Raw genomic sequence first — 22,481 nt, 5'->3', positions numbered from 1 at the left:
AGTAATAATGGGATCAAAAATTATTGGTGATTATTAATTTCAAACTAAATGCAGGCTGATAGTTTTAAAAAGGATCAATAAAAAATTCTTCATCATTCAGATAAGATCCTTTATAAACCTATATTTTGCACTATGCTCTACCTTCTCGCAAAGTTGTTAAAGTAGCGATCTTTTTTGGTAGCTATAGTTAATTGCTGGTACTTTTTTTGTAATTATTTAAATTTTGAGCGCGCTCCTTTTTTTGAAAGTAGCTCAGTAGCGTGCTACTTAGCTACTTTTAAAAAATATAATGAAGGTAAGTATAAACATGAAAATTTAAATATAATATCATAATTAATTATAATTTTTATAATCTATTATTATATTTTGAAATTGAAATATATATTCAATTTGTAATTTATATTATAAACCTAAATCACGTGTTAATAATTTAAAATGTCATCTCCTATGGATGTCCAAATGGTTGAAAGTGATTCAGACAATGATATTAATGAAATGGATGATACCGGGGAAGAAAATGTTCTTAATAGCTATAATACAAATTTCCCATTCCCTAGATTTGAAAAAAATTTTTAAATAAATATAAAAACCAAAACTGCCTTCAAATTTATTTGTTTAAAATGTAAAATAAGTTTTTCCTCAAATCAATCCAGTAGCCAGTGGCGTAGCCAGGATTCGTCATGGGGGTGTTTTAAATTTTGCCAATATTATGTGGTTTATTAGTGTCTAATCACTATAGTAAACAGCATAAATGAAAAAAATATTAGTAACATTTGGCCAAATTTATGATTAATAAGCGGCTGGAAGCATTATTTTAAAAATTTTATCAATGTTTAGTCAATTGTAAATTAATCCATCCAGTGGGGCTGCATACATGCCTGCTATATTTTGAAGAAAAAAAATTGGCCCCCTCCCCCAACTTTCCATTTTTTATGATCACTCAATATGTCTTATAGAATGTTTAAAATAATTTTTTTAATTAAATTTTAGAGAATTTCATTATAGATTTTATTTATTATTAAAATACTTTAGTATAAGTAACATCGACCTTTATTTAACTATGCATTTATTTTAATGATAATATACAATAAAATAAATTTTAAAATGTAGAGATTTTATACAGATTATATTAGAAATTTATTGCAAATAACTATATTTAAAAAAATATAATAACTATATTTTTAAAAAATATAATTCAATAAAATATAAGTAATTCTTGTACTGTATTTAAAAAAATATAATTTAACAATTATAATTAATACAAATGAATCAAGATATAAATAATTCTTATTGCAAATGAATGCAATACTTTTATTAAAAATAGACCAAAGCATTTTTTGGTCTCAAAGAATATTCTGTTCTATCAAGATTTTTATACCATCGATATCACAAAATAACTTATCATACGACCTGATAAATCATCAGAATAAATCTCTGAGATTTTCTTAATATCTTCTCGCGTTTCTCAACGGGCAGAAGAAAATAAAAGCTTTTTAAAATAAAATTGTGACTAATATATCTTTCTTTTAATTGAAATAAAAATGTATCAATAAGGGGAATAAAAATATTTATTTTATAAAAATCCTCAATCGTAGATACATCAATATTTAAGCGATTGGACTGTCTAGAAACTACTCTAGGTTTAAAAATTTCAAACCCAATCATATTAGCGATCTCCTTTACTTTCTCGTATATTTCATGAAATTTTCCTCTACATTATCTCTGATATTTATTAATATTTCAACAATATCCTTTGCCCTATTCATAACCTCACTTAAATCCAAATCAATTTTTTGTAGCATTTTGCTAAAATCATATGTATAATTAAATAAAATATACACATTGAATTGATATTAAAAATTGTGGCTTCGTAATAGCTATCTAAAGATTTTCAGCATCTACGGAATCTTTATCTTTGCTTGATATGGGATTCGAGCGCTGCAAAAATAATTTCATATAATTTGATGAAATGTCTTACTGATTGTAGTCTTTCAATAAATCTAGTTGGACAAAATCCTTTTAGTTTTTTTTGTTAATTGAATTAATATCATCAAGTTCGGATAAAAAGCTGCTTCTTCTTGGGTAGTGTGAAAAAGTCACAAACCGACGATATTGTTTCTAAATTTTAATAAATATATTAGAATTATAAAATGATATCTATAATACATAATAAAATCTAATAAATTAAAATATTTTTACGTAGTTTCGAATTTCGCATGCCTCATATATCATCAAATTTAGGCAATGTGAACTACAGTGAAATTATAGAGCTGTGCTATACTGTCTAATTCTTGACTTCACCCCTTTAACTTGACCACTCATCGAGGGAGCTCCATCATATCCTTGGCCACTCATTAGATTAAAATTTAAATCTAGGTCTTAAAGGATCGTCTTTGATTTAATGTTATGTAAGTCAATAAATTGAACAAAGAGTTCCTCATTTTGAAATCACCTGATTCCATATCAATAAACCTTACTGCTATGGATAATTGCTCTATGTTACCAACATCCGAAGTCTCATCCGCCAAAACATTAAAACATAATGATGCTTTCACTTTTAAAGAAATTTCTTTCATTATGAACCCTTTACATATGGCTATTATTTCATTTTGAATATTTGGACTAAGGTAGATGGCATTTTTTGCAGAGCTTTCAAAAAGCTTTATATAGTTATCATTACTATTGCATAAAAGTTTAACAATTCCTTGAAATTCCCTTCATTATGAGAAGAGTATGTAGTGTTAAGGGGCCAGCAGATATTCTATGAGCTCTTAATGATAAGCCCTGCCTCCCTAACCAAATGATTGCATCCATTATTATAATTATTCTTGCTCTGTTGGTTGCAACAATATCAATTTTATTTTATTCAATACATTAGATATTGATATCTTTTGATTCATAGATGGCTTTTAAAGCATCTGATATCTCACAAGAATTGAGATGGTAAATATTTTAGTTCATATAATTTTTAATATATATTTTTAAATCATATGATCATTTAAAATTAAAAATTCTTATTTGTTTTTTTTAAATATATTTCATTTTGATAATATAGTATATATTATTTTATTTCTAAATTGCAACCGTTTTTTAAATGAAATTATTCACAATATAAAAAAAAATTTAAATAAAAAAAAAATTTCTGGAGATTATGGGGGGGGGGAGGGTTTCAACCCCAAACCCCCCTTGTCTACAGTAGCTATAACCTCAAGAAACGCCTAAAGGTAAATTGTCATTTTTACATTCTAATAGTATTTATTTATGCCAATAGTTTTAAGGAAATGGAGAAACATCTAACTAATTTTGGTATAGACGACTACATCCAAAAAGACTAATTCAATTCAAACCAAATTAATTAATAATACAAATGCTAATATTTCTCAGAAATTGGCTGATAAAGTAATTGCTGATTTTATAATTGATACAGTTCAGCCAATGTCCTTGGTTGATAATCCATCATTTACCATGAAGATTAAAACTCTATCCCCTGGTACACAATTTTATGTCGCCAGACACTATGAATAAAATAGCAGATAATTGTCTAATGGTAAAAATATTTTTGGGCTAGGCTGGACATATTGTGCAAAATATTTTTTAGGGATAAGCCAAGAGCTGCTTATAATGATGATAATTAGGCAAATTTATGTTCATGAAAAATATTGAAAAAATATATAAATAAGGCAAAAATAATCATGAACAAAGCTAGGCCAAAAAATGAGATAAAAAATTTAAATGGCTCTGCCCGTCCCAACTGACTTATAATTTTAAATATAACCTGATGAAGTTGATTCGGCCTCAATTGCTGAAAAAACCTTCATTTAAGTTTCCAATTATAGAAGTTTGAAAATGTTTAACTTGAAAGATTAAAAATACTATTATTTTTGAATTAGTTTTAGTCAGGATTTGTATCACTAAAATTTTATTTTAAATAACTGTTTTTGTAAATTGTATCAAAGGAAAATCAAAAATATAAGCAATAAATAAATATGTAATTTTGCACCATTATTTTTGATTTTAAACCTAGCATTAGTTTGTAACTTTTTGAGTCCAATCTGTTTGAAACTTATTAAAGCTACCTTTTACCACTCACTTCAGGCAATGCTGCAGGACTATTATTTGTATTTCGGTTATAGTAATAAATGTACAAAACTTTTGCAGAAAAAATTTTAAATGAAGGTTAAAAATTTTGATACCATGATTATTTTGAGGAGTCTTGCTATTTATTTTATCCTCATCACAGTTAGATGCATGCACCTTGGCAATCTTAAAAATACCTCTATAAAAAACACCTCTGCCATTACACGAATAACACCAGAAATAAATATAGTGTCCTTTTTTTTTATCTTTCCTATTATCAAATATAAATTCAATTATTTTATAATAGCAAATAAATAAGGTTTTGCTAAATTTAAATGAAATTATAATTTTTTAGTGATCGTCAATCGAATTTGACAACCTAAATTGAAGTTTTAAATAACGTATAGTCAGTTTTAAGTAAGAATTAAACATCATATTATTTTAGTAATATGTTTATTTTATTCCAATTATTTGTTTATTACAGATGTGATTAATTCAATAATGAATGTGACTCAAAGCTTCTTCATACCTTTATATAAATAATACAATTAATATTTATAATCACGAATGGGAATTTTATTCATCAATCAAAACTAAATTATGAAAAGTTGATTCTTCCTTGTGGTAATAAATATTATCAATAACGAATTGTTCGACAGAGCTCCAATCTGAGTCGGTATTTTTTATTTCTTTATTCTTATCGATCCACCATTTGGTATAATCATGTGCCCAATCTAGAGTCCTATCTTCCGCGTTAACTAAGGGTAATTTATTTAAAGAAACTGACATTTCAAAAATGGGAGATCTGTAAACTTCTTGAATAGAGGACACATGGGTATCCGGCGATTGACACGTTGACATGCTTTTAATTAAAATGTTTAGTCAATTATAATCATGGTGGAAGCTAAAATCAAAATCAGACATAAATAATTGACCTATAAGGGAAGTAATTTCAAAAAATAAACATATGTATAGGGCAGTATTAATTAATTTTCATTTGAAAGAAAGGGTGGTTGTTTTATTTTTAAAATTAAACAAATTAATTGTCCTAGATGATTAATATATAATATTTGCCCATTTTAAATAAAAACATATTTTCAATAGCATAAAACGCATTAAAATTTCCAAAGATTTTATTGGGGGGGGGGGCAGAAATTTATATGGAAACCTAGCCCCCAAACCTTTCTCCAGTAGTTATGGCTTTGCATACGCATAATATAAGTTGCAACTAACATTTATATAAATCTATTGTTCCTTTTCCTCTTTAATATATTTTTAAAATTGAGCGTTACTTTATTTTATTTTATGTATAAAATTGAGCAAAACCTTTATGTTCCTATTTACTTCCCAGAAAAAGTAAATAATTACTTGTTTTTGGTAGCGAAAAAAACGGTTTTACCTATAACTGGTGAAATATTTTGTATATCTTAATACTCATTTATTTCTTAACTGTATTTTATAGTTTAATCATTATAGTAGGGACTCATACATACTATCTAAATCTTTACACTTTTATCAGATAATAAGATATTGTTCTATCCGTAAATGTATAACCATCTATATTCGATTTATAAATGAATGATCGGGCCAATCAGTATAAAAATAAGGTACATTACCTTAAAATGGCTCATCTTATTCAGATTGATATTGCTATCAAAATCAATTTATTGAAAATCAGCAAAAGGAGATTGAAAAATCATGTTTTCAATAAATATTAGAAAAATTTTAAAACCCAAAAAACCTTTAAAGGGTTATTAACACTAATATTAGCTAAATTTTAGCATCGGTACATCTTTGTTTTTTTTGAAACGCGTTTCGTTTTTGAAAATAAATAATGAGTAAGATAAAGATGTCTCATTTTTCGAAAAGTAAAAAAAAATTAAGTCATTCCATTACAAATCGACCAAAAATGCTAATTGGTATCATGGTTATATACAGTTCAACTTAAATAATCATCACAGTTTTAATGGTCTAGTTCTAATGGATCCGGAGTTACAGGCTCTCCCAATTCCAATTCAGATGTGATCTCAGTTTTAAGAATTTCAAATTATGCGATAAATACCTAATCCAAATGTATAAATTATATATCATTTTGGAGCCCTTAAAATCCTCTTTAAGAAATTATAAAAAATGTTTATGCATTTCCGTTAAAACAAAAATAAGTTAACTTGATAATAAATTTTCCTTCGGGCTAAAATGTCTACCTCTGCAGGTTTCTTATATTTAACTATTTCAAGAATATGAAAAGCGAAATATATAAATTCTTATATCTTTAATTATAATAGTGCTTGCATTAACGTTATTATTCCTAAAACGCTGTTAAGTAAAATAGCATTTACAAAAAAATTTTGCAATTTGTTCACACTATAATTTTTACTTATATACATTGCAATAAATGTGGAGACTTTATGAAATTTTATTTTGCTATTACTTTTCTGTCTATACATATCAATTTATAAAATAAACATAAATCAAATAAATTTTTGCAGTATTAAGGAGTATAATTGGGTAATTACTATATTTTTAGCCAATCGGCCAAATCAAGTTTTTAGCCGAAAAATATCACTTTGGTCTCAGTTTTAAAAAGATAGCAATTAAAATTTGGAATAAACTAATATAAATTAAAACGCCTTAATGTTAACTGATTTTCCTATGCAGGCATCTGAAGATTGAGACGAATTAGCCTACACTTAGCCATTACCCAAATATATTAAGTAGTATCAAATCAATTTCCATATTTATAAATGCAAATAATTTACTCAAAATGTATAAAAATAAAATAATTATCTATTAACGATAACAATTTAAATATCGAAACAACTCTAATATAACCCCAAGGAATTAAACAAACCTCATGTTGAAACTTATGCAACTCAACAATAAACCTATCTGGTGAGTTTCATAGTCCTAGGCTAGCTCAAAATAACTTATTTTTTTGTTTCATCAGATATGCCCTAAGATGGGTCAAAATGATTTATAGTTATGGATAACTTTGAAGAACGTAATTCAAAATTATTTAGAAATAGAATGGAAATTTAATGTAATATATAAGTTATTATATTTGAGTGAATAGATGGCAGGAAAGATAAATGATTTATGATTTAATTAAATTTTATAAACCATAAAAAATCGAAGGTATGGGTGTGAACTGTTCCTTAGGGAAAGTTGCTATTGAAAAAAATTTAAAATTGCCAAGTTATGTCTATTAATTAATTTTTTTGGTCTCTGTGCTAAGGTAAGCTGGTTGCTATTGATGCTGATTGGAAAGGATGAAATATAGTTCCAAATTAAATATCTTCCCATGGCCCAAGGAATAGTTATCAAGCCGTTATGTCTTAATCCATGGTCTGTTGATCTACTAAATATAAACTTAATTAAAAAGTGACCATGCGATCTTGACTTTTAATGTTAAATCCAAGCCTTAAATTAACGTTAATTAATAGGTTATAGTTCATAAGATTATGGGGTCAAGTTCGCAGCCAAGTCTATGACCTAGAGTTGCCTTCAGTTTAAGCGGCAACAAAGTATGTGATATTAAGTCAATTCCTCCCTTATTTACAAGGCAATCGGGCTAATTTCCAGCAATACGTGGATAAATATAAATTTCGGTTTAAAATTTTCTCCAAAGTTTTAAAAAGTGATACCAGTAAAAAAAAGGAGAAGTGAAAAAGGTGTAATATTTTAGAAATATGTGAGCATTTTAAATAAATTATGTATGGGCCTGATGGGCTAGAAGCAGAGTTTGAAAAAAATATTCACAAATTTTTTTTAATCATAAAATTCAAGATTTTTTTAAAGGTTAAAAAAATTAATTTGTATTGTTAAATGTAACTGAATATAAAATTAATAAATTTGTTTTATAAAAATGAAATGAATATAATTATACTTACCTATCATTCAAGAACTCGTCCTGGTTATATGAGCGTTTAGCTGTAAGCTCCGTTTTAGATCTATTTGTATTGTTTTGGTTTAAAGTTTGTGGCAAATTTGATTTAAATTCATTCGACAATATATCTTTATAATTACTATTATTAACACTATTATTTGGTAATTTTTTTGGCGAATTATTCAAGTTGTGATTGTCAGAAGTGTCAAGAGTAAATATATTTTGCTTACTTTTCTGTCTTTTTACCTTTTCGTCTTTAGTTTTTTTCAAATATTGTTTACTCGTTGTAGGCTGATCATTTTCCAATGATTCGGGCGAATTGTGAAAAATATCCAATTTTGATAGATTTATACGATGCCTGATATCCGCTAGTGGTAAATTATCTTCGGATTCGTATATGGATGAAGAACTAGATGAAAATAATGGGAATACTTGGTGATTCCTATCTTTTATAGGAGGAAGGGTTTGAACGATTTCACAAAATGATGAACCAGCCTTAGAAAAGGGTTTTTTATGGAACTTTTTTGGCTCTCTTTTTTGGAGGTATGCGTGATTACAGTTTGATAAATATTTATTTGATTGATGTTCCTTTAATGTTTCTTGTTTACCATGTCTCTTTTTAAGCTTCGTGATATTAAAAATCGGGAAAAACTTATTTTCAGAAGTTATTGGTGCAATAGTTGTTGGAACGGGTCTAGGTTGAAAATCATTCCGATTTCTAATTTCAGAAATATTATTGATAATCGTGGTGTTCGATATAATATTGGAAGAGTTTGTAATAGTATGTGCGCAATCAATATGTATTGCGCTATTGAGCACATTTCCTTGTGGTTGAGTGGGTTGAAAAGATCGACCACTATTGATATTATCAATACCGTGATAATATGTGAGGGAATTATGGCGCGGGCCATGTAAAGGAATATGATAAAAAGCAGAGACATCGTAATCACCATAGTTCTCAATAGGACTTCGGGCGAATGCATTAAATTCGTGCACAAAATGGTCAACAAATCTAGAATTTATATAATTTGCAAGGGTACTTCGAAATTCATTGCTAGTGATCGAGTAAATTCGAACATTGTATAGGATTAAATCAACTACGTGGTTAACATTTATCGGTGAAGAGTGAATATTTGAAATAATGTTGTGTGGGACAATAATATTTTCATTGTTTAGAATATTCGTTTGTAAGTTTAGGCCAGTTATATTATCATTTATGTAAAGGTCAGGGCGAAAATGAAGATTATTTAAAGCGTTAAGTTCACGATAAAGCCATGGGTAAAGACGATGAAGACATGCAGGGTTACTTCTAAAAAATAAAGGTGATGTGTCTCTATATCTTTCATTTCTAGGCAATAAATTGGTCGAACTTTCTTTGATTTTTTATGTTTTAGATAAAAACGGAATTATATAAGATTTTATTTTTGATACCTATAGGTTTGATTCGAATATTAAAGATTTGGTCAGCATTATTGGCATACTTTACGATTAAAAATATACCAGGGTAATTAAAAGCTTAATAAAAGATAATTCTAAAATTCTAATCAAAATCAAAAAAATTTTTTATAATTCTGAAGGATTCAAGTCAAATAAATGTACAGTATAAATTTTTCCATATTTTAATGATTTAAATACTAAAATCTAAGATAAAATTGAAAAAAATTTAGTAACTTCTTTTCCTACCATTTACGATAAAGAACAAAACGCAATTGAAAATTGCTTAGAAAAATTATTGATTTAAAAAATAAGGGAAATTTTGCAAAAATTGAAGTCTATATTTTAAGATATCTCAAAATTGGCCTGGAATATATACTACTTCCAGGGCTGTATCACGAATACTTGTATCTAAGATGGGACATTCCCTGTCAAATCGATCACGATTTGGCCGACCCCTTTTAAAATGTTAAAATTTTCAAGAATTATTTAGATAGATAAAAATGAGAAATCCGTTAATTTTAGCTAGGTAGCACACATAGTTCCCATGATACATGGCTTCAAAAATGCGAAACGAATCAGAGGAATTTAAATGCTTATATCTCAAAATTCTTTATAGTAGAATAAATTTAATATATCAAATTGTAGATACAAAAATCTCAAAAGGTCTATGAGATTTGGCGTGAATCTCTGATTTCCGGTTTATCTATATTGCTCTCCGTATTTTTAAGCAATAAAGGGAGTTGGTTAAGAAAAATAAATTTGCGTTCCTAATATTGTAAGCGCTTTATTGAATCTCTCTTCTAAAATTATTAAGCTCTTTCTCATATTCGTTTTCAATAATATAGGAGAAATCTATTCCATAATAAATTAATATATTAATAAATTAGAAATATTATGCCTTTGATATTTTCCTTAGAATAGGCAAAAAACTCTATGACAATATTTGTTCTGAAATAGGTCTTTATAAACCAGCCCTGGCCACAACGCCTGACCATACCTCTGACTCCATCACATGCCTGCCTTTAGATGTGGCCCAGAAATGTAACATATTTATTTCGAAATCATCTACATGGTGACAAAGATTGATTATAATTTTGCGATTCTTATATTGTGATGCTGCTCCATCTGAAAAGTAGAATTATTTTTTTGGTCGACTTTAATCTTTAAGTATCGGATTAAATATTTATGGAATAAATGAATGGCAGTTGTATTATGAATGAGAGATTCAGATATAATTACGTAACTTAAATTTTTAAGTGTCTTTTAATCACAAATGGATGGTAACTTGTCCTTTATTCCAGTAGGCATAATTTCAGCAATTCTCCTGAACAATATATTCTCCTACATTTAAATTCATATAGAATTCATGTCTTAAAAAGTTTTTGAGATATAAGCATAAAATTTTAAAGGTCCGCACCTTTGAGGCTCTGTGTCTCGGAACCAGGTATACTAGCGAGCTAAAGTAAACGGTTTTCTTACTTCTTTTACCGATCTTAATAATTCCAGCAATTTTTAAAAACTTTAAAAGGTGGGCGTTTTGATCGATTTAACATAGATGTCCCAGAAATTAAAAATATTTAAATATAAAAAAATATTATTAGGAACAAGCTTTTAACCATAATTTGTAGTTTTGTATAGCGCCATTTATTTTATGCAAATAAAAATTTAATTTTTGGTAAAAGTGCATATTTCGGAGTAGCTGATAGCGTCATTTATTGCAAAAATCGCATATATATTTATAAGTGTCAAAATAAAAGACAAAAAAAATTTCCGAAAACCAACTCTCTTTATTGCTTAAAAACATGGGTGAATTAATATAGGTAAACCGGAAGTTAAAGACCCAAATTGACGCTAATTAAGATATAAGCTTTTCAAAAATTTTATAGATTCGAAAGTCACTATTTTTCGCACATTTAAGGAATATAACTCGAGAACAATATGATATATTATATTTTTTTTCTATAAATAATTTTTGAGATATAAGTATTTAAAAATTTTACAGATTCCAAAGTGGCTCTTTTTTGCACCTATGAGCCCATATATCTCGAGACCTAGATAAGCTAGCGAGCTAAAATAAAAGGCTTTCTCATTTTTTTTACCAATCTAAACAATTCCAAAAATTTTTAACAATTTTAATAAGGGTCGGCCGAAAATATAACCTTTTTGAACGATTCGGCATAGTATGGCCCACATACACGATCCTTTTGTAACTTGTACTCAGTATCTTTTTGAAATTTAATAAGATACTAGTATCTGTATCTAAGATTCTGAAAAGAATATTATATCTTTTTCATTTTCTTGACAAAAGATACAGGTATAGATACTTTTAAATCATGTTTAAAAAAATTATATAACACACAATATAACCGATTTTCTTTGTTGAATCTTGTATTAATTTCCTTATTTTTTTAGCCATACTTTAAATATATTAACAACCAAAATCAGCTGGAAAATCTACAATTCACATTAAGATAGATAGATAAAAAACACCAAAATAATAAGTATTAAGAGAATATCATTACAATTTTATGTAATATTTTTAATTTGTAAGATGATTAGCACACATGGTAGTGAAGAAGAAGATAGGGAATGTGAAATTACGAAAATAAGTTCCCCAGAATCAAATCCTAATCTTGAAATTTTAGAAGGAATTTTTTTTAAATAATTTAAGTCAAGAAAGACAATGTACAGGCTGAATGTCAACCCTGTACAAACAAAAAAATGATAAAAGGTTCAACAGACTCATCTAAAAATTTTGTTAGATATATTAAAGTATATTTTTTATATAAATTTTATGTTATAATATAATTTTTTTTTCTAATTAGAGATGCGATTAAAGCATTCATAATCAATATTTATATCTAAATGAGCCAAGAAGAAAACCAGCAAACTCCACTACCATAAAAAAATGATCCAACTCAGTATATCAGCTTTATTTAATGCCATTAGTAAAATAAAACCAATTACATCAAATAAAATTGATAAGTTGATACATGCCTATATTGTCAAGAATTTACACCCCTTGAGCCCATTTGAAAAGTCTAAATATTAAAATGATGGAAAGTTATATAATTTATATATAGATAAATATTGATATGGTATTCTAGACATTCTATATAATGTTGAATCATTTAAAAAATATTCAAGGAGGTTTTGCAAAGAAGAAAAGAGGAACATTTTGAGAATCAAGTAGACACTTTAAAAAGTATTTGCTCAATCATATTTTGCAGAATGGCAAATTTGTAGTCTACAAAAAAAAACCTGTAGTTTTATGGGAATAACAGCTCATTGATTAATATATTGTTTTTTAAATTATTTTTTATTGTTTTTATGATTACACAAAAAACCCTTAAACACATTCATTTGATATAATTGCACAATTATTGGAAGAGGTCTATAGAGTGTGGGATTTCTGATAAACTAATTTCTACTTCTATGGATAATGCTTTCAATTTTGTCAAGTCATTTATTGAATATAGTGTAAAATGAACTTGACGATGATTTTGAGGAGGAGGATGATGTATTAGAAATTAATGTTGGTTAGTACCATATTTTTTTACATGTTTATCTTTAGATAAAATAAACAAAATAATATTATAAGGCAAACCACCAAAGATAGTCTTTTCTGTAATATCAAACTCAAGGAATCTTGGAAGGATTCACTATGGAGTAATGGGAAAATGTACAAAATTATGGAATACATATGAAAGGCCCAAATCATCTGAAAAGATAAGGGGGGAGATAACAGGTGACAATAAGTTGAAAGTTAAATGCATAACCAGATGGAATATCATATACAATAGTATAACTTCAATATTAAAATAGAAATCATATTTTGAAAACAATTGATTGTTTCATTTTTAAAGAAATGGATATTGTTTATATCAAGGAATATTGTAGGGTTTTAAGTCCTGTAGCAATTGCATTCAAAAAACTACAAGGGCGAGTAGTACATTTTAAAAATAATTAGTGCCCATACTATTTGTGGTTAAATTAAGATGGTATGGGCAAAAGATTTGGGATTTTTTTTCTATGATGATGAATATAGAGGCTTTTTGGCATCATTATCACATCCATATTTTAAGAAATTAAGTCAGATGATAAGAAAAATACTTTCAAAATATAGTATTAAAAGAAGCCCTCAATGTAGTACCAGTAGTATATAATTATGTTCAAATTATAATACCAATAGATTTAACATCTAAAGAAAATAAGGATAATATTTTTTTGTGAAACAATGTTAGGGTCATTCCATGTCAAATCAATCACTTTTCGGCCGACCCCTTTCGATTTCGATAAAAAATCGTAGGCTGGTTATATATGTTCCCATTAGATTATAAACAAAATTTTAGAGCATTAGCAATTATATTAGCGGAGATATTCGGGGTTAAAGGTCTAAAAAACGTCTTTTTTGCCTTTTACTGATATTAAATAATTAGTTTTTAATTTAAAACTAAATATGATCAAATATTAAATCTAATATCAATAGCTAAGTTAATAATTGATGATTATGGTGAAAACATCAAAATTAATTTTTGATAAACTATGGGTCATCTTATGGTCAGTTGAAAACTTGAAATTAATATTTCGAAATGTATATGATCTCCGATTTTTAATTTTTTAAAAAATATTATCCGTTACTATTTTTTTAATAATTTCTTCAACAAATAGCATGGCTGGATATTTATTTTAAAAAATATTGCGATTTTTATACTTTAAAAAAATAGATGGCGCTATATATAATAGTTTTAATATGTTAAAATTCATTTTTTTTATTGATTAAAAATATTTTAATGTATATATATATCATACTAAATCGATTACAATATGCATTATATATATTTATAGTAATTCAGATCATAAATTTTTAAAATCTCACAAATTTTGCCTAATTAAGATAGTTTATAAATTAATTAAATATTACTTTATCTAAAGGAATACAAGGCCTGGCTAGCTTGTGAGATTTCTTCCGGAGATAATATATATGTTCGACTAGTGGGAGTAGAAGGATTGCCCAGCGAGAGAATATGTGATTTATGAGGCTGAAGGTCCACAAGGGTGTAAAAATCGGATTTTTACTTCTTCATTTGTATCATTTTTATCGATTATATATCCTAACCACCATTTATCATCATATACACATGCTATATATCCATTAATATTTTAAAATATAATTTTCTCATTTAAAAACGAAACTTGTTTTATATTGTATTTTTTGGAATTAGAATATATTTTGGTTTTTAGTCTATTTTGATCAATAGGAATAACCCCGTGAATTTTTTGGGTACCATATATAAGCAGTGCAGAATTAAATCTTTTACGAAAGGCTAATTCCTCTTCGATATATTCTTGATTGATACATATTCAAATTGAATTCCATTAATTTTTTCTTTAGCATAATTATATAATTCTAATGGGGTTAGGATTTGATTTTTATTTGGCCTTTGAAGACTAGCTCTGTCAACTAATCTTTTGACAGTTCCTCCGATACCGTCACATGCATTTTTGTCGTGAGCAGTGGCAAAGAAATGCCATTCGACAGGAATATTAAAATCGTATTTATGAAGGAATATGTTCAGAAAATTTTTGCGATTCTTGTATTGAAACGCGGCTTCATCTGAAAAATATATCATTTTTTCTGGTTTAGAATTAAATTTGGCTGTTAAGAAATTATAAATTCTTTTTGATAAAAATGAACTGCACAGTATTATGGCTTAATGATTCGGATAAAATAACAAAATTTATATTTTTTAATTCTTCTCCAGATTTATAATATCCTACAAATGGATGTATAGTGGCCTGCACGTTGTTCCAATGAAATTCCTGAATTTCATCTTGTAAAATGAAGGAATAATTCTCAGAATAATCTAGAATTGTTAAAAATTCCCCATCTTTTAAATTTTCTTTGGAATTCTTCAAAAATAAACTTTGTGCTATAAACGAGTGACGCAGTAAAATTTGAACTTTTTCTAATAGATATTCGATGAAATCATCAATGGACTTTATTATAGTTTCAAGATTTGCTCTATACACCGTGATCCATTGTTTAAACGTGACATATTCTATACGATTTCTCTGAAACAATTGGTATAATTGGCCTTTAAGAGATTCTATACCAGGGCATTGATCACAATTTGTTAAATAACATTTTGGCTGAGATGGATTACAAATAATTTGTGCCAAAAGATAGTTATAAAATTTATACAGTAATCTTCTCCTGCTGTAATTTCAGCTACTACATTTGTCATTAATTTCACATTCTGATGAATGGCGCAGACACAAACAGTGTGTGTGCCACTAGCTCCAACTAAAATACAGTTTTTTGGTCTAAGTTCGGCAAATTTAGAGAATCCAATTGATATATTTGCGTATTCTTCCTTAAACATCTTGAATATTTCTATAAGATTATTTAAAATAAGTCTTTGAACTGATTCTTTCTCGCCTTTTACAGATACACTTTTATTCCTGGCATGAGTCGGCTTATTTCATCAGAACTATAATTTTGTTATTTTTATTGCTTAAAAAATTTTACAAAATCTTCGAAATTTTCTTTATCTCTGGTTAGTTTAATAATTTAAGATAATGACAATTTCATAACATTCTTGGTCTTGATGGGTATGACTTAGTCTGGGGGGGGGGGGGGTGGAGGGTTGGGGGTAGGCCTGGTAATTAATGAATAATTTTCCTGCACTCCTTTAATTTAATCCTGCTTTTTTGTTCGTGTGCTAGTCGGATTTTTTAATTATTTTTAATTTACATTGAAATATTAACAAAATTATTAAAAAATTTTATCCTGCGAATATCTCAGGGGAATAAGGTTTACAAAGTTATATAATAGAATTTTATGATATATTATACATTAAAATATTTTTAATCAATAAGAAAAATGAATTTTAACATATTATAACTATTATATATAGCGTCTATTTTTTTAAAGTATAAAAATCGCAATATTTCTTTAAATAAATATCCAGCCATGATTGTTGAAGAAATAATTAAAAAAATAGTAAACGGATAATATTTCTTAAAAAAATAAAAATCGGAGATCATATACATTTCGAAATATTAATTTCAAATTTTCAACTGACCATAAGATGACTCATATTTTTAAAAAAATTTATTTTTATGTTTTCGCCATAATTATCAATTATTAACTTAGCTATTGATATTAGATTCAATATTTGATCATATTTAGTTTTAAATTAAAAACTAATTATTTAACATTAGTAAAGCAAAAAAAGACGTTTTTGGACCTTTAACCCCGATTATCTCCGATAATATAGTTGCTAATACACTAAAATTTTGTTTATAATCTAATGGGAACATATATAACCAGTCTACAACTTTTTATCGAAATTGAAAGGGGTCGGCCGAAAATCTTGAGTTTTTTTGCTCATTTGACATGGAATGACCCGTTACTGAGTATTAAAATAACATTGAGTTGGAGGTTTTAAATTATAAATGCTGTCGTAATACATTAGAAATACTTAATTATTATTCTTCCATTAAGGAAATTTTTTAAAAGCTTAATACTGCAATAACTACATCAGCTCCAGTTGAAAGTTTATTCAGTTAATTATTTGAAAAATTGATTATCTTAAAAAATAATGATTTGATTTTAAGTACTCTTTTGCAAATTAATATTTAAACTTCCATTAAAAATACTAGTCTCCCCTCCCTGTCTATGCTATGAATGGGGTAAAAGTAATATTAAAATGCATGATTGTTATAATTAACTCGTTATTATATATTTTATTAATTATTGTAAATATTCATTCTTATTATATGCATTTTATATTCTTCACCAATAAATAATAAAAATTGTATTTTATACTTGACTATTATAACTTAATTAGTAATGATTCTTTATAAAAATTATCTCGTATTTAAGATGCTCTCAATTTGCAAAGTTAATTATGAAAATCAAATTTATGGCAGTTATTTTTTTAAATTAATAGAAATTTATAGTGTTGTTAAAGTTACTTTTGAGTTACATTGATAAAAACATAACTAGTTATAGTTACTAGTTACATTGATAAAAATATAACTAGTTACATTTCAGTTACATTATGAGTTACTTTCTGGTGCGTATAAATTTTAAAATAGTCAATTAATTCTAAAAATAGATTTTAGGTTATGTATTAAGAATTAATGATTTTTTCACTCAAATATTTGCAAATATGATATTTATATATACAGTTATTGCAAATATTTATTTTAAACTTATAGCAAATATATATATTTTAATGTTAATTCAAATAAAACTCTATAATATTGGAGCTTTTTTGTCAAGAAAATTGTGATAAGAATATTAGAGGAAGGGTATTAGATAATTTATTTTTTATTTAATTATATATGCATGCATCCTATTGTATAATTTGGAAAACATTTTAGATCATAGAATTTACCATTTTGGAAGGCAAAAAATTCCTGAACAAGAGGATCATGACAAAAACACCCTAGATAATTTCCCAATTTTCAAAAAAATTAAATTAGCATTTGTTGAAGGAAATGATATTTGATATCTGCATAATATTTTGTTTTTCTTTCATAGTCTTTGTCTTGTAATGATGACTAATTTCGCATTTTATACAAAAATTATTTAACTCCAAAATAATCTAAGTCTTTGTCTTTCCTTATACTAAGTTTTATTCTCTAATTTAGTAAAATTTAAAAAAAAATACATTTATAACTTATGAAATTCCAGAGTAAAAATATTGCCAGCAACTTGAGGGAAAAAATATGGAAAATATTGTGCCAAATTTGTAAGGAAATATAATATAAAAAAATATTAATTTCTTTTTTGGTTACAAAATTATAAAAACCAGCAATGCAACAATTTAAGAAAAGAAAATCTATTTAGACATATCCTTTGCGAACACAATCAGACATTTAAACAAAATTTTAAATTTATTTAAAATTAATTTAGCACAAAGATAGTCCATTGGAACCAAGTTTTACCCCTCGCTTGAGATTATACATGTGTAGATCGCCAGATCTTTTACAGTTAACTCCATCACTAAAGCTGAAATACAAAATATAAATATAACTACCTTAATAATTTTTTGTTTGTTCGAATAGTCTCAGATACCTTTGGACCCCAAGCTCTAAAATTATTCCAAATAATAGGGTAAAGGTTACGTTTAATCACAGGTGATCCAAAAGAAGACTTCTACCTATGACAAAAAATATCAATAAATTTGTCGATCCAAATGTATATCTATACATGGGTCATTGAGCCCCGCCGACCAAACCTAAATATATTATTTATTTATTTTTCTTCCTTTAATAAGTATCATAAATCTTTATTTAAATCTTGTAATTAATTTATAATTGTATAGTTTATAAAATGAAAAATATAATAATTAGTAAACGATTACGAAAAAAAAATCATAATAACAAAGGACAATATTGAGGCATAGACCATAAAATAATGTAAAAACAAAATAAATAAAAGCGAAAGCAGCAAAATTATTCAAAACCTCCTTCATCTAATCATCAGGAGAGATCGAATTAATAAATCAAACATAATTAGCCTTAAGAATGGCTATTGTGGTCCTCTGCCTTAAATAAAAACCTTCGCGAGGCTCTCCAGAATTTTTTCTGATTAGGCGGCCAACATCTTTAAAAAGTTTTTAACCAAATCACCATATGTAGTTAAGGTGGAGCAAATGCTGGGTATGAATATGTAATTTGAGGAATCAGCGCTGTATTTGCCAATCTTAAAATTTTGAGCTCTGTTCAGAGCGTCTTTATTAAAATTGGAGGGGGAGTTAGTGTCCGGACAAAAGAAATCCCATATTATAAACTTTCCTTGAGACCATGGGATACGTGTGACCCCATCAGGACGCCTACTATCGAAAAATAGGCCAGAAGGCTCCATTGAGGTAGGAAAACCAGCTGACCTAAGTGCAAGAGATATGATTTTATTGTACTTCAAGTGTCAAGTTTGCCGACCAGGATTATAATTGCAATGTAAAGGATGCAGTGCAATATTGTTATCATCAGTATGACATTTGCTGCATTTATATAATAATGAAAAGGGAATGTTGAGCCTGATACATAGATCACAGCTGAGCTCATGGTTGTCCAATTCGAGTTTGAGATATATAGATGGAATAACATCTAAAAATTCATATATCCGATCTTTGATAAGTTGAATAAATGTGGATCTAGCCAATGGTGAGAGACTCAAATAAGGTAATCAAAGGATTTTTATAAAGTTATAGTATATTAATTATAATTTTAATAATTCTTTTAATAAATGATCAATTCACATATTAAAAATAAAATTAATTATTTCAATATATTATTTAGATTTATACACACATATTTTTAGAAGCAACTAGTTACTTTTGGCAGTTACATTTCAAAAAATATAATTAGCTACAGTTATTTTTTAGCAACAATGTAACTAGTTACTTTAACAACACTAGAAATTTAGAATTTATGGATGAAAATTATGATTTTAATATTTTTTAATGTTGCAATTTTAAATTGTATTAAAATTACATAGCATTTCAAAAAATATATGTTAATAAAATGTAATCAAAATGCTGACCCTGTAAATCAGTTATGATGCTCCATGAATCAATTTCATATATCACTCTGCGAAAGTTATCTGATAATAGTGATTGCAAATATCTATTTGGAGTTTGTAAATTATTTTGCTGTGATCGATTTTGTCTATTTCTAGCATTGTTATTATTTCTAGTATTGCTATTAATCCCAGTAGTTCTATATCGAAAACGCTGTTCAATTGATGATGCAACTGGTAAACTATAACAATTTCAAATAAATTCAAAAAGTTCAATATATAAAAAGGTCATTTGCAAGGTAGTCACTTTCAAAAAAAGAGCAAAAAGACCATATTATGTTTTATTATTAGTGATACATAACTTGAAAACTATAATTGTAGGTTAATTATTAATATCTAAACACTTTGGAATGAATTTTAAGCTTATATAAGTTATAGGAATAAAGGTGATAAAAACAAATCAGCATAATAATAAAAAAAAGAGAATTAAAATTGGATCAAAAAGAAGAGCAAAAATCAGAAATAATTTCTTTTTTTTAAAAATATAAATTCCCTTTTTCCAACCACCAATTTTTAGGCCAATGCCTGGCATAATTTTTATTTTAAGACCAAGCACACTATTAGATATCAATTGAATGGACATATTTTTTACGAAAGAATTTAATTATCACTTTATTTTCTTTCTTTCTTAAATGTATAAATTAAAATAATAATTTTTAGGCTATTTGCCTATACTGATACTATTTATAATTTAAATTGTCATTGCAAGGTCATTGTCCGTTAAGAATTAGTGGCAGGTTTTAAATATTGTGCATATCTTTCTATTAAAACAACATGGCAGGCCATAGTTTGGATTTGTAAAAAAATTAGTAGTAAAAAGAATAAGAATTATAATATCAAATTTTCTATAAGTTCAATTAAATTGACTATTATTTAGCATTATTATTGTTTATATCAAATTTATTGTATTATAGTAATAAATATCATAATAAAATAAGGTTCAAGATAAAGTTGGCCAAACTAACTGATTCCTAATGTTTCACAATACACGTATATTGATTGATATATAAAAACATTTACAGTAAAATAATATAATATTGCATAGTCATAAATTTTACTTGAGTGAGGCTATTTCTAATGTATCAAAATCTGATATAGTCCTAATATTATACATAATTTTGGTAAATGGTTTTTTGCACATAGGGCATTCTGCTTTGACTTTAGCCCATTCTGATAAACAAATGAAACAAAATTCATGAAAGCAGCTTTCAGTAAAGGAATTATTATTTCGCTGTCCTAATCAAACAAAATAAATATATAGTGTATCATTCTAACCTAAACATATTGGGCATTTATTATTCCATTCTTTGTTACTTTCCAGGCTTAATGTAGACTTTTTTTCATCGTTATTCTTATCATTTACCATTGTACGATATGAATCCAGCTGATTTTTTTATAATTAGGTAATTCGCTAAATTTATCATAATGAAGAGCGATAGCGATTGCGAATCGATCGCAGTGATTTTCATTCATAGTGCAAAGCGATTATATTAATTCAGACAGGCGCATACGAAGGAATTTGATTTGAAAGGGGGGGGGGGGGGGGTAATAAATTTTTTTAAGAAATATTATTGTTATTTATAAATATCAAACATAAATTTATTAGGACTAATAACTATTTCTTATACACAATTTTAAATTATATGAATTATAAAAAAATTATAAATATAAACCGGCACATAAAAAACTATAAAATAAATGTGAATTAAAAAATATAAATTGAATATAACCACCATATGAATCACTTAAATGACAAATTAGAAATTTGAATTTTTTGAGCCTTTAAAATTTATATATAAAGTAAAAAAATTTAATGTTGGAAATATAAATATTAATACACAAAAAGTTACTTAGGAATAATTGTATTTTGTATTATTGTATTTACAATGTAAAATCCAATCTTCGTTGGGATTGAGCTAATTTTTCAATTACTCATCCTTGCTTGGCGTCAAATGCCTATAAATATTTAAAAGATCCAAACCATTCAATCCACTTTCAGAAGTGAACTTCTTAGGTATGTTATCAGAGAACTGCAGGCTTTTTAAAATACACCTGGGCGAGCCCGAAATTTTTTTTTAAAATAAAACACTCGTACCGGTGCAACTTACTACTTTACTCCGTATAAAAATTACTTATTTATTTAGTGATATTGACATTTACGATTGACGTGCATAAATTTAATAATATATTTTTTAGTGATATTGACATTTTTGACTGATTTGTTATAATTAAATATAATAAATTTAGTGATATTGACCTTTTTGGCTGACTTGTAAAAATTAAATATAATAAATTTAGTGATATTGACATTTTTGACTGACATGTTTTACTCCTTATAAAAAATTACTAACTTATTTAATGATATTGACATTTTTGACTGACATGTTTTACTCCTTATAAAAATTACTCACTTATTTAATGATATTGACATTTTTGACTGACACTTATTTAATGATATTGACATTTTATACTGATATGTTTTAC

At 26.7% G+C, this 22,481-nt stretch overlaps 1 protein-coding gene across 1 annotated transcript; it reads right to left on the bottom strand.

Moving 5' to 3' along the window:
* Positions 1–4,558: 4,558 nt before the first annotated feature.
* LOC135928130 (homeobox protein 4-like) lies at positions 4,559–21,409 on the bottom strand. Its single transcript, XM_065464491.1, has 5 exons — positions 21,273–21,409; positions 21,056–21,233; positions 19,962–20,179; positions 7,968–9,336; positions 4,559–4,939 (listed from the first exon to the last, which is right to left on the bottom strand). Exons 1-5 carry the CDS (start codon positions 21,361–21,363, stop codon positions 4,654–4,656), a joined length of 2,142 nt encoding a protein of 713 aa, XP_065320563.1. The 5' UTR covers positions 21,364–21,409; the 3' UTR covers positions 4,559–4,653.
* Between the last annotated feature and the right edge of the window lie 1,072 nt (positions 21,410–22,481).

The sequence above is a fragment of the Gordionus sp. m RMFG-2023 genome, chromosome 4, assembly GCF_954871325.1.
Source record: "Gordionus sp. m RMFG-2023 chromosome 4, tfGorSpeb1-WG-v2, whole genome shotgun sequence".
NCBI lineage: Eukaryota > Metazoa > Nematomorpha > Gordioida > Chordodea > Parachordodidae > Gordionus > Gordionus sp. m RMFG-2023.
Note: the sequence above shows the minus strand (reverse complement) of the source record. Positions and strands in the feature narration are given on the sequence as shown.